The sequence below is a fragment of the Stigmatopora argus genome, chromosome 5, assembly GCF_051989625.1.
Source record: "Stigmatopora argus isolate UIUO_Sarg chromosome 5, RoL_Sarg_1.0, whole genome shotgun sequence".
Taxonomy (NCBI): Eukaryota; Metazoa; Chordata; class Actinopteri; order Syngnathiformes; family Syngnathidae; genus Stigmatopora; species Stigmatopora argus.
In genome coordinates, this window is record NC_135391.1 from 17,866,154 (window position 1) to 17,886,249 (window position 20,096).

The 20,096-nt window shown below is 41.2% G+C and overlaps 1 protein-coding gene across 2 annotated transcripts in view; it reads left to right on the plus strand.

Moving 5' to 3' along the window:
• The window catches only part of smarca2 (SWI/SNF related BAF chromatin remodeling complex subunit ATPase 2), a 48,768-nt gene extending 34,062 nt beyond the window's left edge, over positions 1–14,706 (plus strand). Inside the window, exons 23-33 of one of the 2 annotated variants that reach the window (XR_013300214.1) lie at positions 230–396; positions 470–633; positions 1,660–1,887; positions 2,882–2,959; positions 3,025–3,243; positions 3,328–3,551; positions 3,692–3,797; positions 3,866–3,967; positions 4,072–4,198; positions 6,987–7,143; positions 13,355–14,706. Coding sequence is in view for 1 of the 2 variants with exons in the window: in XM_077600069.1 (XP_077456195.1) it covers positions 230–396; positions 470–633; positions 1,660–1,887; positions 2,882–2,959; positions 3,025–3,243; positions 3,328–3,551; positions 3,692–3,797; positions 3,866–3,967; positions 4,072–4,198; positions 7,007–7,143; positions 13,355–13,384 (1,582 nt within the window). In the remaining variant the exon portion in view is untranslated. The remainder of the gene's footprint in view (positions 1–229; positions 397–469; positions 634–1,659; positions 1,888–2,881; positions 2,960–3,024; positions 3,244–3,327; positions 3,552–3,691; positions 3,798–3,865; positions 3,968–4,071; positions 4,199–6,986; positions 7,144–13,354) is intronic. The other variant, XM_077600069.1, reaches the window with a different exon arrangement.
• The last annotated feature ends 5,390 nt before the right edge of the window (positions 14,707–20,096 follow it).

The following is a 20,096-nucleotide window of genomic DNA, read 5'->3' on the forward strand; positions in this document are numbered from 1 at the left end:
ACTATATTCGAGTACTGCGTTTTTCCAGATTTTTTTGGCCCAAAATTACCTGCGTGTTATTTTCGAGTGCGCGTTATATTCGAGTAATTACGGTAATAAAGGAAATAGATGGTTGTGTGCAAGTAGAAGCAACTTAGTAAATTGGAAGAAAAAAAACTTGACATTTAAACAAGTGAATTTCCTTTTTAAATTGTTGCCCAGTGTGATCATTTTTACTTCCTCAACGCAGGGCTGACTTGTACCGAGCTTCTGGGAAGTTTGAGCTCTTGGACCGCATCCTGCCCAAGCTGCTGGCCACCAACCACCGGGTGCTTCTTTTCTGCCAGATGACCACACTTATGACCATCATGGAGGACTACTTCAGTTACCGCAACTTTCAGTATTTGCGTCTAGACGGTAAATCACACGATCCAGTACAGCAAAGTTTGGTAGAACAGTTTAGATGAGGTAGTTTGTAAAACCCTTGCAGGCTCCACCAAGTCAGACGACAGATCTTTGCTGCTCAAGAAATTCAATGAGCCTGGATCGCAGTACTTTATCTTCCTGCTAAGCACCCGGGCTGGTGGCCTTGGGCTCAACCTGCAGGCCGCTGACACAGTCATCATCTTTGACAGTGATTGGAACCCGCATCAGGTCAATTCCGACATTGCCATTAAGCAGTCCCTCCCAGACCAAATGGATTGAGTTGGCACAGGAGGAAAAACCAAGACCAGGAGTGCTAAAATTAAATGTGTCATAAAAATAAAGTATGATAAAGTTTGAATCAACAAAAGTTTAAATAACTCAATTGATTTCCAAAGTAATTACAAATAACTATGCATAAATAATAAAAAAATACACAAATTAATGTAGAAAAAAATAAACTTAAGTAATAAATGTACATTTTAATAAATCTACATATAAATCTTAACTTAAATACTGCAATAATAAGAAATTTAATGACATTGCAAACTCAAAGTAAAAATGAATAAATTGTTGGATTGAAAGTATAGACAACAAGTAAAGTAATTAAAGTTACGACATATTAACAACCCTGACAAATTTGAATGAATATAAAAAAAATAATGCTGACATGGTGAAGGAGCGTTTTGCACATGTCAGTTCTGAGATCGGGGGTTCAATCCTCGATAGGTTCCGACCTTCCTGCGTGGAGTTGTATAGTTGTCCATCTCCTTGTGTCCTGCGATAAGCTGTCAGGGTGTCCCCCACCTGCACACCCTTAATTGGTGGCCAGACAATCACAGAGCACAAGGAGATGGACAAGCTAAATAATAAATACAAGTTTAAATGTATACGTACATTTTGAAATAAATATTAAAATAATAACATTTCTAAAAATACATTAATTGTTCAATAATTGAAATGAATAAAAATACAAAATTAAAAACAAATTAAAATTCAAACATAAAAGCTGACATGGATCTAAAAAAAAATGAAAATGAATAGAAAAGTAAATTCATTAAGTAATGAATTTTTGCTACAAAATACTGGAATAATAACACATTGAATTATTTAATTCTGTATTTATTCAATTTTGGCTCTCCTGGTCCTCCTTAGTTTTCAACCAACGGCTTTGAAAACGTCATTCACCATCATTCTTACACGCTCACGCGAAAAGAGCAGGTTTTAAAAAAAACGCTTGTGTTTGCCCACTTGCAGGACTTGCAGGCACAGGACCGTGCGCACCGCATTGGGCAGCAGAACGAGGTGCGCGTGCTCCGCCTGTGCACAGTCAACAGTGTAGAGGAGAAGATCCTGGCGGCCGCCAAGTACAAGCTCAACGTAGACCAGAAGGTTATCCAGGCCGGGATGTTTGACCAAAAGTCCTCCGGCCACGAGCGACGTGTCTTCTTGCAGGCCATCCTCGAACACGAGGAGCAGAATGAGGTTTGTGGCTGGCAAAGCAGCCTCTTTCGCAACTAAGTCATTTTTTGATAACATGCTGTGAGTGCCGGGATTAACTGTATTGTATGAAGTTTTTCAATTATTATTCTCTACTTGAACATGAAAAAAGTGCAGTGTTTTCCTCACCTTTTTATATATGTAGTCGTACCTCTACTTACAAAATTAATTGGTTCCAGAACTTTTTTCGTAAGTTAAAAATTTCGTAAGTAAACCCTCTAAAATTGGTCAAACTGTCCCAATTTTGTATGAAAGATGTGTGATACACACAAAAATTCAATTCAATTCAATTCAATTTATTTGGCAAGAAAAAGCACCAGGCTAAGGGCCATGTAACAAGATACAAGAAATGTGCACAAAACGCGGTGTAGTCACTGGTTCACGGCCAAAAAGTCATCCAGAGAGCATCCAAATGAGAGAAAATGAGAAAATGATTTATTAATGTCTTAAAATAAATAAATTAACTACTCCGTTGAGAGTTGGTTTTTGTACCCCTCGACCATCTCGTCAATGTCCTCCTCGCTGACCACTACTTTTCATTAGCACTGGTAATTTTCTTGGGAGGCATGATGATAAAAACAGAAGAAGCTGCTTTTCCACCTTTGGAAAAACTCAACAAAAAAACACCGTCAGAACTCTGTGGCGACGAACGGCGGTCAAAAGCCCAAAAGAGAATCTCGCAACAGTGGTTGTTGTGAGACAGTCAATGAGATACAAGTAGAGTGCAGCGAGATTGTAAAGTAAGAACCAATGCATCCACGACAAAATCAAAGTAAAATAACAGATATGGGAAATACATTGACGTTTGGGGGGATTTCGTAAATTGGATCTTTTTTTATATATACAAATCCAATGATTGCTGCCAGACCACTACAAATTCAAATGCATTAGACGTCTATCGCTGTCAATGCCAGCCAATTACTTTATAGGCAAGTTTCTGAACAAATGTATGTTTTTAACGCTATTTCTTAACTTTTAGGAAGAAAACGAGGTCCCAGACGATGAAACTCTGAACCAAATGATCGCCCGAATCGAAGACGAATTTGAGATGTACATGGTAAGGAAGTGCTACGCGTCACGTGTCCCCTTGAGTCGCTGACCCTCATAACCATGCCATTGCAGCGCTTCGACATGGACCGGCGTCGCGAGGATGCCCGCAACCCCAAGCGCAAGCCACGCCTGATGGAGGAGGACGAGCTGCCTTCCTGGATCATCAAGGATGACGCAGAGGTGGAGCGCCTGACATATGAGGAAGAAGAGGAGAAGATGTTTGGTAGAGGCTCCCGTTGCCGCCGTGATGTAGACTACAGCGATGCGCTTACCGAGAAACAGTGGCTGCGGGTACAAAATCCACTTGAAATAAGATAAGGGTTCATATTTTGATGCAAGAGGTTTCGTGCCAAAGGTTGGGTTTGTGCACATCAGGCCATCGAGGACGGCAACCTGGAGGAGATGGAGGAGGAGACCCGCCTAAAGAAGCGCAAACGTAAGCGGCGACAGGACAAGGAACCAGCAGGCCGTGAGGAATGGGGCACCAAGGCCAAGAAAAGGCGGGGGCGCCCACCGTCCGAGAAACTCTCACCCAACCCGGCCAAACTCACCAAGCAGATGAACACCATCATTGACACCGTTATCAACTACAAAGACGGGTGCGGCATAAAAGATTAAATCATTCGCTGCCATAGACAGCAATACGCGGCAAATTCCTGTAACCTGCCCAGAACTGAATGATTTGTCAGTGCCACTGATGGCAATAGATTGCGATGTTTCTTGTTGCTGTTTTTGTCAGTGCTGGCAGACAGCTGAGCGAGGTCTTTGTCCAGCTGCCGTCCAGAAAGGAGCTTCCAGAATATTATGAGTTGATCCGAAAACCTGTGGACTTCAAGAAGATCAAGGTAGTGTTCTGTCCATCAAGGGTCCGTGCTTGATGAGCTCAAAACATTGTCCCACTGTCACCTGGCAGGATCGTGTCAGGAGCCATAAATACCGCAGCGTGGGAGACCTAGAGAAGGATGTGATGCAACTCTGTCACAATGCTCAGACCTTTAACCTGGAGGGATCTCAGGTTGGTAAAAATCAAGTTTACCTGATAAGGATCAGGTGATAAGGATCAAATGCTGTGTTAGAGTTGTTTTTTTAACTAAATTATTGCTTTTTTTATACCCTAAGATCTATGAGGACTCCATTGTGCTTCAGTCGGTGTTCAAAAGCGCTCGGCAGAAGATCGCCAACGACGATGAAAGCGAGGATGAGAGCGAAGAGGACGATGATGAAGATGAAGAGTCAGATGCTGAGGGTGAGTTAATGAATACGATGAATAAAATGCTACAAAACTAGAATTAACAAAACATTTTGTATAGTATCTTGTTCACCGGTTGTTTGTCTCCTTGTGCCTTGCTATTGGCTGGCCGCCAATTCAAAGTCTCACCTGCCTGGTGCCCTTAGTTGGCTGGGATATGCTCCAGCATTCCCTTCGACACTCGTAAGGATAAGCTGTACAGAAAATGTATGAATCTTGTTCACCAAACTATATGAACATATTCGAATTAAAGACACTGTCGTCATTATTCTATCCACATTGTTACCCCTGTTGTAACCCCTTGACACATTCATTATCCCCTACCCTGCAAATTTTAGTTAAAGAGGTTAGACTGTTGGTGATCGCAAAATTCTTTTTTTGACCTCCGTTATTTTTGACCCTATCACCACAAAGTTTAATCACCTCTTCAGATTCATATTATAGTCAGAGCCGCCTCGTGATGTAGAGGTTCACTTACCTGACTTTGATGCGGGCAGGCACGGGCTCACAGGCACGAGGCGAGGGATACTCTGAATTGCAGGGCGCAAGGAGACTGACAACCAGTTACATCACATGTGTCAAAGTGGCGGCCCGCCGCATCATTTTGTGTGGCCCGGTAAAGTAAATTATGAGTGCCGACTTTCTGTTTTAGGATAAAATTAAAATGAAGGGTATAGATGTACAGACGCTCCTCTACTTACGAACATACGACTTACGAACAACGGTACATACGAACATGTCTGCAAATTGCGTTTATGTCGAAAAATGTTCGTAAGTTCGATTTTGTATTTTTTTCCGAGTAGTGCTTCTTTCCGCCGCTAATACCGACGCCTGGCGCTGTGAGAGCTCAGCTCACCCAGCATCTACCTTCTTCTGTCTAATTCGTTGCAATGCGGAAGTGCGTGAACGTATCTCAAGTGCGCAAAGAACCTTTTTCATTTGTATCATTAAATATCTCGTGCATCCATTATTGAATATGGTTGGTAAAAAGCGAAAGGCTTCTATTGAGGGAGGTGCAAGGAAGAGGCAAGCCATTTCATTTGAAACGAGTGGCACTAATAACGAAGCTTGATGCGCGTGAGAGTGGTGAGCGTTGCACGGGCATACAACTTGAATCGTTCGACCGTCAGTACCATTTATAAACAGAAAGATCGAGCAGCAGGACCCAAATATTGAACGTTGCACAAAGTTTGCAAATCAATTGAATGATGCCATACAGTGCTACCGCATCATTTATGATGAAAAAAAGAAGAAAACTGTGCAATCGTCGTTAGATCGCTTCTTTCGGCCAGTTTCTAATACATAAATCTCTCTCTCTCTATACAGTACTGTACATATTCTCTCCATTTTATTAAATGTTTTTTTTCAGTACAAACCAATGCGTGTTACTTATACAAGCCTTAAACATACAAATGCACTTATATAAACCTTCAATATACTTATATGGGCCTTAAACATAAATTATAATACAAAATATAGCACTGAATCAACTTACAAACAAATTCAACTTATGAACAATCGCTCGGAACCTAACTTGTTCGTAAGTAGGGGAGCGTCTGTATATTAAATTTCCTGATTTTTTTCCCCCTTTTAAATCAATAATTGTAATTTTTTAATCAATTTCTTCTGTGTTTTTAGTTCAAAAATCATTTTGTAAAATTAAAAATATATTTAAAAAAGCTAAAATAAACATTGTTTTAGATCTATAAAAACTGAATATTCAGGGCTTTTAATCCAGTTCTTTTAATACATTTATATATAAAAATCTAAATATTATATCTAAAATGGTCCGGCCCACATGAAACCGAGTTGACGTTAATGCGGCCCGCGAACCAACCCGAGTCTGACACCCTTGAGTTACATTCACACATACTTGGGTGCAATTTAGTGTTTAACCAGTCTATCATAAATGATTTTGGAATGTGGGAGAAAACTGAAATACCTGGCGAAAACCCACGGTAGCCTAGGGCCTTTGACCTCTTGACCGCAAAATAATGGCGCTGGAATACTACAGGATGTCATTTTAAAACGGTAGCAAAACATACTTTGGACACAAATCCAGCAAAAAAAGGACATCCAGCCTTAATAATAAAATTTGATTCGAATTAGTCTTCCTTTCTCAGGGTTCATGGTCCTGCCGACAAAAAAAAATCCCTAAAGAGAAGATGATTTCACAGAGTGGGTAGAGTTACAGATTTTGCAGTCTGCTAGCATACACGCCATTTTTTTTCTCTTGTAGCCGTGTGACTATTAAGTCATTCTGTCAATGTGTACAGCTAGCACAGCACTAGAAACCTGTACTTGCTCATCAATTCTGCTTGTGATATCACTATTGTTACTGTTACTGGACAAAAAACGGGATGTTTCGTAATGCAATGTTTTCCGTATCGGGCAGTTTTGAGTGTCAAACTTGTTTTTTTACTTTACTGCATTCATTATCAGTTTTTTACATTTTTACATTTTTAACATTTCATAGCACCTTTAATCACGTATTCCTTTTCTCATTACAAACATTTCAGGTTTGATAATTCATACATTTTCTGCATTGTTTATCCTCATAAGGATTGCAAGGGATGCTAGGCTCTATCTTGGCTAACAATCATTTGAATTTGTCTCTGTGGAGCCAGTCATCCTTTAAGGCAAGCTTGACTTGACACCTCCTGAGATTGCCACTACCAAACAAGCGATGTTTGTTCGCATGTTCCCAATTTGATCAAAATGTTAATGCTGTTGTACACTCCCTTGTTTGCCTTGATGTGGACAAGCACTCCTCCCCACTTTTAAGATATCATCTATGGGTTCCAGCCAAGTCGGTGTGGGTGAAGATCAAACTGAACAAGGAGGCCCGCGGCAGCGCAGACCGGGGCAAAAAGAGGCAGAGCAGAGCTAAGGCCAAACCTGTGGTCAGCGACGATGAAAGCGACGATGATCAGGACTGCAACGTAAGCCCACGCACACACTACATTAAAAATGAAAAAAAAAGATTTACCATCTGAGTTGCAGTAGAAACTATTAAATCAACATTTGACTGCTATTAACGGTGTTAGACGTCTACTCCATTTGGACGGGGAGGGGCAAATGGTTCCCCGACTAGTTAACCTTTTTGACGTCATCGATGGTGTAAATGCGTCAACTAGCACAATATACCATCGAATGTTGATTGCGTAAATACACGACACGTCCGTACGGTCAATTGAATATACGTTTGCACAAGTTGAAATGGCGGAGCCTTGGAATACACACGTTTAAAACAGAAGAAGAGACAGCAGCACAATGAAACAGCCCCCAAAAAGTGGAAAATAAAGTTCCAAGTATAGATGTATTTTATAGAAAAAAACAAGGGTGTCATCGTAATGTCGTGATGACATGCCACAAAAGCATGTCGGCCATGAATGAGCATCTGAAGCGTCGTCACACAAATGAACTGCTATAATACGACATAAAGCAAAAAGCTGGAGGATTGTAAGTCCTAATAATTAACTAACAAATGAAACTGTTGTACTGAAGTTGCTGTTATGTGCGCATTAATGTGCGTCGTTTCATTGCTCAAAATGTTATGTTTCAATTTTGTCCATTACATAACTAACATCAACGGAGCCATTTCACTCCAGTCAAATTGTTTTAGGGTTTGTAGTTCTTAAGCATGCAACATTTGACCTCTTTAGACTTGTTCTTTAAGAGTAATTTATTTATTTTACCTCAATCATGATGCTTGCCTAAAATACATGTGACTGCTTAATCCATGTAAAAGTTTTCAGAAATCTCATCTCATTTTCTGACCCGTTATATCCTCATTAGCAGGGGTCACCAAACTACGGCCCGCGGGCCGGATACGGCCCGCCGGCACATTTGGACCGGCCCTCTGAACAATACCAGAGACGCTATCGGAATTTTTTTTTTGTTTGAATTTTTTTTTTTTTTTTTTTTTTTTTGGGATGCGGCCCGCTGGCACATTTGGACCGGCCCTCTGAACAATACCAGAGACACTATCGGATTTTTTTTCCTATTTGGCCTTGAAGACTGGGACATTTTAATCTTGTGTTTGGTTCATTGCACCCCTGCTGAGCCCACAAATCATCCCAGTGAAGAGGGGCTTCGCATTGCTTCTTTGGTGACACGCGCGGGGAGAGTGTTTCCCTTTGATGCATGCGGGCACGTCCACCGTTGCATGCACGAGCAGTGTTACCGAGACATCTGGACGATCGCAGGTGAGGGCGGAGCCCTGGGACCATCGCGGACTATTCAAGCATATTAAAACTGCAACCTGTTTGAGAACGGAATAATGGCGAAAAAGTTAGGTGAGAGAAAAATTGATTCAGAATGCAGGATATTTAACCTGGAGTGGACAAACGATTATTTTTTTGTTCAATGCAAAGAAAAGGCTGTTTGTCTCATTTGTCAAGAGACGGTGGCGGTATTCAAAGAATACAATCTTTGCCGACACTATGAATCCCGTCACAAAGACAAGTACGATAGATTGCAAGGCCAAATACGAGCAGACAAACTCTCAAAGCGAAAAAGTGGACTACTATCTCAGCAGAACCAGGCATCCGTTCGGGCCAGCTTTTGGGTTGCTAAATTGATAGCAAGCAGCGGTAAGCCTTTCACTGACGGAGAGTTTGTTAAGAAATGTATGGATACTGTCGCGGAGGAGGTGTGTCCCGAGAAGAAAGATGCATTTAATGCCGTAAGTCTGTCGGTGAGTACAATGACCAGACGCGTTGAAGAAATCGGGAGTAATGTATATGCCCAGCTGCAGCAGAAGACGAAATAATTTGACTTTTTTTCATTAGCACTGGATGAAAGCACGGACGTGCAAGAAACAGCGCAACTGCTCATTTTTATTCGTGGAGTTAGCGCAAACTTTGAGATTTGCGAGGATCTGGCAGCCCTCCAAAGTCTCAAAGGGACTACAACGGGAGAGGATATTTTTGACAAAGTGTGCCAAACCATGGAGAAGTTGGACCTGTACTGGTCAAAGCTAGCTAGCATCACGACTGACGGGGCTCCTAGCATGGTGGCCGAAACTCGCGGTCTAATAATGGGACGCATGAACCGGGAGTTGGAAAAAAGGGGTCTCACCGCCCCGCTACGAGTCCACTGCCAAATTCACCACCAAGCACTGTGCTGCAAAATGTTGACGTGGGATTCTGTAATGACGGTTGTAGTGTCGTGCATAAACTTCAGAGCAAAGGGAGAAGATTGTGCATGGCACAACAGAAAGTTAATGTTCCATGGCTTTTTCTGTTACAAACTGACACCGGCCCCCCATCAGAGAAGGGAAAAGTTATGTGGCCCTCACAAGAAAAAGTTTGGGGACCCCTGCTCATTAGGGTCGCGGGGGGTGCTGGAGCCGATCCCAGCTGTCTCCGGGCCAGAGGCATGAGACACTCTGAATCAGTGGCCAGCCGATCGCATGGCACAAGGAAACGGTCAACCATTCGGTCTCACACTCATACCTAGGAACAATTAAAAGTGTCCAATCAGCCTACCATGCATGTCTTTGGAATGTGGGACGAAAACCACGCAGGCCCGGGGAAAACATGCAAACTCCACACAGATGGACATGACCTGGATTTGAACCCAGGACCCCAGAGCTGTGAGGCCGACGTGCTAACCACTTGCTTCACCGGGGTGCCCTGTTTTCAGAAATGTATTTGAATTAATAATCATCAACCATAAAGATTGCTACTTCAGTCTAAAACATAATTGTCAGACTTATCCGCACAAGGGTAACAGGGGGTGATCAGCCTATTCCAGCTGAATTCAGGCACCAGGCGGGGGACACCCTGAATTGGTGACCAGCCAATCACAGGGCACAAGGAGACGGACAACCAGTTACGCTCACAGTCATGTCTCACACTGAACACACAGAACAGCCCTTGTTTCTGGTTCATTTTAAGCCACTTCCTGTTATTTTTTAGATATTTTTTTAAATAAAAAAATAATAATACTAATAATAGTAATAATAATGACCAAGGCGGCCCGGCAGAGTGAGTGGTTGGCGCGTCGGCCTCACAGCTCTGGGGTCCTGGGTTCAAATCCAGGTCATGTCCATCTGTGTGGAGTTTGAATGTTCTCTCCGGGCCTGCGTGGGTTTCCTCCGGGTACTCCGGTTTCCTCCCACATTCCAATAGAAACATTTTTGTTTGAGTATCACTATAGAACATTTTGGTATGGTGACGGCAGTATGGCACATACTGTATTTTATCCAGGTAGCTGGGCGCGGAGCTGGTGGTGCTTGGATAATAACACTTGATCCGACTCCAAATTAAACTGAATTTTAGTGGGGAGGAGGTGGAGCCTTGCATTTTAAACACAAGCAATTTAATTAAACATCTGACGAAATGAATTTTGAGACCTTCAGAGACGCCATAACCGCTCAAGAAGACTGACGAGTACCATATTGCAGATAATTAAGTATGAAAGACATGTCATGTAGATATCACGCGGCAGTATTGAATGGAAGTGGTTGTTTGTATCGGTGTCATTAATTTGAATCCATCACTGAGCTGTTGTTTTTCTCACATCTGCCATCATTACCAACCACTGTTGTCAACCAAGCTGATCTGTAAGCAACGGGATGAAGATAAATAAGCCTTTGAGGCATGTGTGGCTGATGAATGCCTAACAGACATGAGAGCCACTTTGACAGTTTTTTCCCACAGTATGTCCGTTTTTGAACAGCTATAATTGGTTGTAGTTCAAAGCGCCTTTCGTAAACACATACTTGGAGGTTCGAGAAAAAATGCCTCAAAAGTGAATGATCAAGTTTCACTGCCACTAATGGTGATGCCACTATCAATGTCCGGGGACGATTCAAATGGTGTTGACAAAATGGCATTTTTAAAGGCATAACCAATCAGTGCACAATAAGAGCTACTGTGTTTGATCACTTCATTGGATATCAAATTAATCGACACCCATTAAATGTTTAGAAACTTTGTTGATTAATAGTAGATTTTAGGCCTGAACAATGTCCCATTTGAACTGTGACATGCACACGTGCAATAGCATTGCAGGATGAGCAATCCTCTCTATCTCTCTCAACTTCTCGAGGCTGCCTTGCATGAGATAAATGAGTAGTGACAACCGCTCATGAAATGATACATTGATCTTGAACATGTGTGCCACAATATAATTCAATTCAGTACCTTTTAGTGGGACAGGACCTGTCTGAGCTGCCTCTCTTCAAACTCTGACGATTGCGTTTCTTTTCAGTCACACCAGGAATAACTAATTTTCTTGGTTGCCCGTGAGGAAGAGCAAGGAATTAAGCACACTAAGAAAAACTCTAGAAACAAAGTGTTAGCATTCTGTTACGAGCAAGGGTCAGAAGCACACGAATCAGGAACTCACGACCGCACCGGCTTGACCATGGTCCCGGAAGAAGATTAAAAAAACTGCTCATAAAAGAGGCTTTTGGTCGGACGGTCACCTTCATTCTCCAGGAGTGGCTGTTACCCCACTCGGGCCAGCTCTCTTGTCCGCCTCGAGTGTGCCGTCTTTGTGTCGGGCGCCGTTCTTCCCTGTTGTGCACGGTACTCGGCCATTTGGTCGCCCGGAAGGTTATCGATAATTACCATTTAAAATTGTTGCTCAAATTCCCTAAATACAAACTGTGAATTATTATTTAGTCATACTTAACGCCCTATTAATTATTAGGCTAAAGAAAAGCTTCAAATTTCCCGGACTTTTATTGTGTTTTGTTGGTGAACTTGTTAAGACCCTGACTGACGTCCCTTCCTAAGGGGACAACTCATGTACATACAAACTATTATACACTCACGTGTCCGCTCAGTGAAACTGCTCAGGGCCATTGTTGGCTTTTATTGATGGGTAGACCGTGTTGTTTTACCTTGTTTTGTCGCCGGATGTTTGGTCACATTATTATTAACATTACTTAATGATTGCGCTATATCGTACTGTCTTAGTCACACACCTTAATAAAACATAATTGCGCTGAATGGAAGCAAGTGTGTATGCGAGCACGGGTCCCCCTGTTGTTTGGGTCCGGGAGACCAAACGTCCGCGACCAAACATCCGCGACCAAACGTCCGCGACCAAAGGTCCGTGACCAAACGTCCGCGACCAAAGGTCCGTGACCAAACGTCCGCGACCAAAGGTCCGCGACCAAACGTCCGCGACCAAACGTCCGCGACCAAACGTCCGCGACCAAACGTCCGCGACCAAACGTCCGCGACCAAACGTCCGCGACCAAACGTCCGCGACCAAACGTCCGCGACCAAACATCCGGCGACCAAACGTCCGGTCACGGTTGTGCACCTTGGCCACTACTCCATTAGGACCAGCACTCAAAACCACCTAAAGTATGCTAACCTCGAGTTTGTCATTATGGACATGTAGCTCCCTTTTAGCTAATGTGAGACATGCGGAGTATTGATATCTATCACAACAATTTCAAAATAAAATACAGAGAGGGGTTAGGGTAGAGAAGTAGTGCAATGAATGAATGGAATGTTATATATAGAGAGGTAGGGAGAGATAGAAAGATAAAGTAGTTAGTACATTGTCTTTCACAATTGCCCTCAATATAGCAATGCTAACGCCCCACAATGTGTGCTGTTGGTGTGTTTTAGTTCTGCAGTATGTTGATGACCATTTAACGTGGGAACGGAACTTTAGTCTCATATCCAATCAATGGTTGAAGTTTAAAAATGCATCTGTGCCGAGAGCCCGCACAATAAATCGCATCAGTGAAAATTGTCAACCCTGTTTTTATTTACTGTGCAATAAATGGATTTGCAAATTGTGACAGGCTTATGTGTACATATGTTTCCTCGACAGCCAGTCACAATTCCATCACATTAGAAAATGTCTTTACGTTTGTCATTCATTTTAATTGTTTAAATAATTTTCGTATCTTTTTTTTCTTTTTTGCAAACATATTTATACATTTTTTTTAACCTTCATAATTTTTAAAGGGTTTAGACGGTAGTATTAAAGATCCAGGAACAAATTATCAATGTCAAATAGGCTTCTACTGACAAAAAGTCCAATTAATTTCACAAGTAGATGTAACCCTGTACAAGACAACATTTGAAGTCAACACGGACAGCCACCAGATTTCACATTTATCTAAGGATCAACTAGAAATGCCTTTAAATCCTTTGTTTTTGTGTCTCTGTGCAGGAGCAATCTGACATCAGCGATGATGAGTGAGCCTAAATCGAATCTTGGATGCTTGAACTTTAAGCATCTCCTCTCTTCACCTTGTCCAGATTCTTATTTTCTTCTTATTGGTTCCTGTTGGCTCACACAGTCACTTCCTTTCCCTGGAATTGACCTGTTCCATTCAAGTATATCCAATGAAAACATATAAATATGTAATCTCTTTTTCACGACAGTTGTTTTTCCCACGACCCACTTGTATTCGCTTTTGCCAGTCTTGGGTAACGCTTACGCTTGCACTTTTTAGAAAAACAGATAATTTCAATTTTAATCCAGAACAGGGCTGTCCAAAATCTGCGGTTTGTGCAAATGAGAGAATGCAGAACCGAGCTGTTTTTGATAATTTAATGGAATGGAGGAGCCACCCCAAAATCAAAAAGGGGACCTCACAGGCAAAGCCCTAACCATGAAAAGACATATTTTCCACAAAAAGCTTCTATACATGCTTATTATAACTCAGTGACAGTAATAGTAATAAACTCATTTAATTTCATGGCAGAATGCTGAAAGAAATCTTATGTCATCCCTACCAAAATGACAGCTTTGTTGGTAGGGCGATATTCCAATCAAAGTCAATGCATTGACATTTAAATCATAATTATCTTATTTCTCGACCAACTTTTGAAAGATATTTTATCAATGTCAAACCTCCTGCTTATTTACTCAGTGTTCCATTGATGGCGAGAGATCTCCAATCAGTTTGAAGTTATAGGGTTCAAATGGACTGGACGTCTACTAGTGATGAACTAATTGATGGTAGGGTGCATCTTGGCCAGAGGAAGAAGAGGTTTTGTTTTTTAACTCATTAGGTGTCAATGACAGCACTGGGATAGATGCAATTGAAGCTTCGCTCATTAGCTGCTACCCCCACTTCAAATTTATTGGACATTTACTAGCGATAAACTAATGCATTAAACAAAGCACATCCTCTGGAAAATTAAATTTACAATCTTTTTTTTGTCTTAACAAACACGATTTTAAAAGTTTGGACATCCCTGATCTAGAATTGCACGAGTATTACAATTTGTTGAATGTCCCACTTTTGTTTGAGTTGGTAAAAAAATGTTTGGGTTTAAAAAAAACCATTTTTTAGCTTTTACATTACATATTGGAAACAGTATTTTTTCATTTTAGGCGTATTTCATTACAATCATAGACTTTTACACTTATTTTTGCATGAGTACTCATTTTGCAGTATCCTTCCTCTCAGATGTTGTTCATGACTGTTTATGTTTGCTTTCTTTGCACAGCATATTTGTGGTTCTATTGCTTAGCCCAGAGACAATTAAACAAGTCAAATTTGGAGCACAAAAGTACAACTGTCCTGTCTTGATTTCTTATATAGAGTACACTTAAACAAATACACATGAAGGACCATATTTCTCGGACTAAAAGTCGCACTGGAGTTTAAGGTGCATTTTCGGGTGAATTTTATGTGAGAAATTCACAATAAAGTACAGACGTCATATAAAATGTCCATATTGTAGGAACAATAATAAAATTGATATCTAGCTATTGAAGATATATTTTCAGCATGTACCACCTCCACTATAAAGATGCATTTTACCCCTTTTTCCTCTCCGCCTGTCCAAAAATATAGCCATCTCTCCGCGCACAGTCAGTGTCTAAGATATTGTAACGACTCTGGTTCCTATGTTGAAATTGTCTTTTCCTAATGTTACTAATGACACAGTGGAAGTGAGGAGAGGGAGGGACAACAGATGCGTGAAAGTTTCGACATAGATTATTCTGGATTTTGGTTGTTGTTTATGTTGGCTGCCAGCTGTTGTTTTCGGCATCCAAATAATCAATTAAAAACCTGACAAAGCTGGTGACGCCTTTTTTGTGGTTACAATATATTTTAATGTTGCTCCTCTTCTCTCAGTGTGTCCATTTATCATGCAGCTCAGATTGCTTCACGCCTGCTATGCCTCAGAAATGTTTTCTTACAATGTCTAGGCGGCGACAGAAAATGATTATAATCGTTGGGAAGGTGCAATTTATCGATATGCCAGAAAGGGAACATTTACACCGCCATCTCGCTCAATATTTGAGAAATGAGTCTACCATTTGGCCTCTCAAGAAGGACGAGGCTCTAAAGTCTTCCATAATTATTAGCAAGACAGAAAAGAGGGTTGTTGTGTTTGTTTCATAGTATTGTCTGTATGGGAGCTACTTTGGTGTTATGGTGAAAGAACAACATTGGATCTTGGTTTTGGAACCTATTTACTTCTGTAGTTTAGGTATCACTGTGAAAATAGTATGTTCTTGTTTGAATTATTATTTATTCATGTATTTCTACTCAATAACAAATTATTCAGAATGGAAAAAAATACCAATTGATGAAATACATTTGAAGTCAATGTCCTTCCAGTAACTGTCTGGCTCTTCTGTCTTTTCATTCATTCATTTTCTGAACCCCTTTATCTGGAGCCTATCCCAGCTGACTTCGGGCGCGGGGCAGAGGACACCCGGAATTTAGTGGCCAGCCAATCGCAGGGCACGAGGAGACGGACAACCATTCACACTCACACTTATACCTAGGGGCAATTTAGACTGTTTGTTCTACCATGCATGTTTTTGGAATTTGGGAGGAAACCGGGGTACCCAGAGAAAACCCACAAAATCCCCGGGAGTACATGCCAACTACACACAAGAGGGCCGACCAGGACCCCATAACTGTGAGGCCGATGTGCTAGCCAATGACACAATCACAAACTTCCTCACTGACAGACCACAATATGTGAGACTTCAGGACTGTACGTCTGATGTGGTAGCTTGCAGCACGGGGGCCCCACAAGGCACAGTGCTCTCCCCACTCCTCTTCTCCCTCTACACATCAGACTTCAAACATAATACAGACACCTGCCACCTCCAGAAGTTCTCTGACGACACCGCTATTGTTGGACGAGTGATGGACGGGAACGACCTAGATTACAGGGGAGTCATCACAGCCTTTGTTGACTGGTGTAGGCAAAACCACCTCTACATCAACACCAGTAAGACAAAGGAAATGGTCATTGATTTTCGGAGAAATCCTCAACAGACCACTCAGGTGAACATCCAGGGTACAGACATTGAAATCGTGGAGAATTTTAAGTACCAGTAACAGTAGTCTGTTGGGGATGCGGGAGCACAGAGAGGGACAGGAACAGGCTAAATAAGCTAGTCAGGAGGGCCAGCTCTGTTCTGGGCTGTCCTTTGGACTCCGTGGAGGAAGTCGGAGAGCGGAGGATGCTGAGCAGGATGATGTCCATGCATGAGTCTGTGGACTCCCTCCGAAGCTCTTTCAGCAATAGACTGCTGCACCCTCATTGCAGGAAGGAGCGCTTCCGCAGAACCTTCCTCCCATCAGCTGTCAGGCTCTTTAACAAAACAAATGGCTGAGTGTTAAGACCTACCGTATGTATACATGTACATCTATGTGTATGTATGTATATATATACGTTTATATATATATATATGCATGCATATGTATGTGTGCGTATATGTATATATGTATGTATATATGTATGTATGTATATGTATGTATATATATGTATGTATATATATATGTATATGTATTTATATATATATATATATATTTCAGCAACACGCTCATTTATTTATATATTTATTCATGTATTTATTAATTTATTAACTTACTTATTACCTATCTATTTATGTCTAAAATGCCTTTCCTATATCTGCATTCTCACAATACTGTGACAATGAAATTTCCCGAATACGAGATGAATAAACTTATCCAATCCAATCCAATGTGTCTCCTAATTCATGTTCACCTTTTGAGTTTAAAATTTTTCAATATTTTTTGTATTTGACTTGTTGTGTTGGCCCGAATATAAGAGTGTTTTTTTGCATTGAAATAAGACTGAAAAAGTGTCGGTCGTCTAAAATTCGGGGTCTAGATTTTATACCCATTCAAAACTCTAGATGGTGCCAGATCTCTTTAAAGCGAATGCTGAACACTGATGGTTAATGCAGTTAGTGTAGTAATACCTTGACATACAAGTGTCCCAACATACGAGAAATTTTAGATACGAGAAAAAATCAGAGCAAATTTCTGCCCTGAGATACGAGACGAATTGGACATACGAGCATGCGATGCGGCCGCTATGTGGTCCTTATAAGGCTGTGCAGTTATATTCATGATGAGAGGGGGGGGGGGGTTCTTTTAATGTGGATCAAGGCAAAACAGTTACGGGAATCTACAAGGACTTGAAAGTAAAAAAAAACAGCTGAGAAAGAAGAGACTTCCATGCCAGCAGAAACCTTCAAAGCGAGTCGTGGCTGGTTCGATAACTTCAATAAAGAATTGAGATACACTCTTGTTGAAGACAAAATCAATGAGGCAACACAGGACAAAAGACTACAAAGCAGCATAGAAACTATGTGGTTTGGCAAAATGCTCTCTTTCTGAAGGGAACTACACAGTAACAGGGGTCGGGAACCTTTTTGACAGAGAGAGCCATAAAAAATTCACATTTTCAAATGTTCTATCTTGAGAGCCATACTCAAAATTTAAAAGTCAAAATACATGAAAATGTGTGCATTTTTTTATTTATTCATTTCACCACTTTTAAAGTACAAAAAGACTTTTCTTTCGACAACATTGTTATGCCATTGCTAATCAAGGAGTATCAATGACGATATGCATGGAGAAGAGTCTAATTTAAAAAAAAAAGATTAAAAAGGCGCTATAGGTCGTGTCAACGCCACAGTGCCGGCGCATAACGCTCCCATTGGTGTGTTTAGGACTCAGCGGTTTCCATATTTTAGCTCACGGGTTATGGGAGAGCCTCATGCACCCATTAAAAGAGCTGCATGTGGCTTCCGAGCCAAAGGTTCCCTATCCCTGCTCTAGAACCAGCTCTTGTAGATCTGTTGGATTTTTTTACAAAGTCTTGCATTGGAGGAGGAGCTTTGTGATGGAAATTTTCGTAAACCAAGATGGCATCAGCATGTTTAACAGAATCATCCCGGCTTTTTAAAATATCTGACAGTGATGGTACGTTTTTGTTTTTTTTCTTTCAGAGCTTGCTTATAAACAGTTTGTTTTAGATATACTGTATTTATCTTCTGTATTAAAATTGAATTTGGTGTTCAAAAAGCCTTTTTTCAAACTGAGTCTTGAAAATTCAGGGTCGTCTTATATTCGGTAATTTTTTTGCAACGTAGTACCTCACAATAATGGACATTTTTTTCATCTTAATTGAAAACTTTTATATATTATAACAAAATATTAACGTATGACTCTTCTCAAAACAGCTTTTGCCATCATTTCTCATGATTAACTACAACAACCTTACAATTTGTCATACACGATTCATGGAATTCAAGATTTTGCTGCATGCTTCCTGAAGCAATAAATGTTTTTTTCAAAGAATTTACATTATTTATGACTTTTAGAAATGAAGTGCTAAAACATTCTTCAACATAATGCGTAACTTTCCTCATTTCATACCTTTTCGTACCTCCATTTCTCTTCTCATAACATTGTATTTTTTCCCCCCTCACATCTTGAAAGAACACAAAAAGCATCTGACGGTGCAACATCTCCACACGTGGGCCACTAATTTACAGCACTTTATTGCTCTTTCCACTGCTTTGCCACTGTTCAAATAGCCTTTTTGAAAGTAGAATGAGTGTTTATGTGTCTGTGCTCATTACTAGCGATACATGTTGGACCGACGACGGCGACTGCTTGGAAAAAGCCAGCGGGCCTGCCTCCCGACTCAGCGGGAGGCTGGGCCACACTGAAATTACTTCAAAGGGAAAGATGGTCGCAAAACAGGAAATCAGTTGCAAAAGCAAAAATACTTTTTGCGTTTTTATGTTTGGTATAGAAAAAAACTCGATTTTTAGTAGGTTATAATTTTTGTGAATACCATGAAAATGAATGTTAATAGGAATACATGACAGAAAAGGTTCAGGTACAGTGTTAGTCAATAACGTACAATTCTGCCAAAATTAGACAAAAACCTCCTCTTGCCCATGAAATACACCGGAAGCGTAAATGTCTCAGGCCAAGGTTTACTGTTTGCAAATGTTTGCTGTGATCCAACCGAGGAAATCACACAGGCTCTCACGAGAACACACAAATTCAGGCACAATCTCGCCATAACGAGTCTGGAGTTGGCATACTCTCCTCGGGCTTGTGTGGGTTTTCTCTGGTTACTACGGTTCCCTCCGACATTCCAAAAACATGCATGGTAGTCTGAACACTCCAAATTGCCTTTAGTTGAGTGTGAGCGTGAATGCCCCAGAACTCGGTCCATTGTGCCCTGCAATTGGCTGGCTACCAATTCAGGGTGGTGCCCAAGGTCAGCTGAGATAGGCTCCAGTACCCCCAGCAACCCCAAAGTGGACAAAGCGGTTCCGAAAATGAATGAATAAATAATAATAATAATAATAATAATGTTGATGCATCAACAACAAATGGACGACAATAAACGACCACCTCATCTCATTTTCTGAACCACCATTAGGGTCGCGGGGTGTGCTGGAGCTGACTCCGGGCCAGAGGCGGGGGACACCCTGAATCAGTGGCCAGCTAATCGCACAAGGAGATGGACAACCATGCACACACATCCATACCTCGGGGCAATTTAGAGTGTCCAATCAGTCCACCCTGCTTGTTTTTGGAATGTGGGAGGAAACTGGAGTACCTGGAGGAAACCCAAACAGGCCCGAGTAGAACATG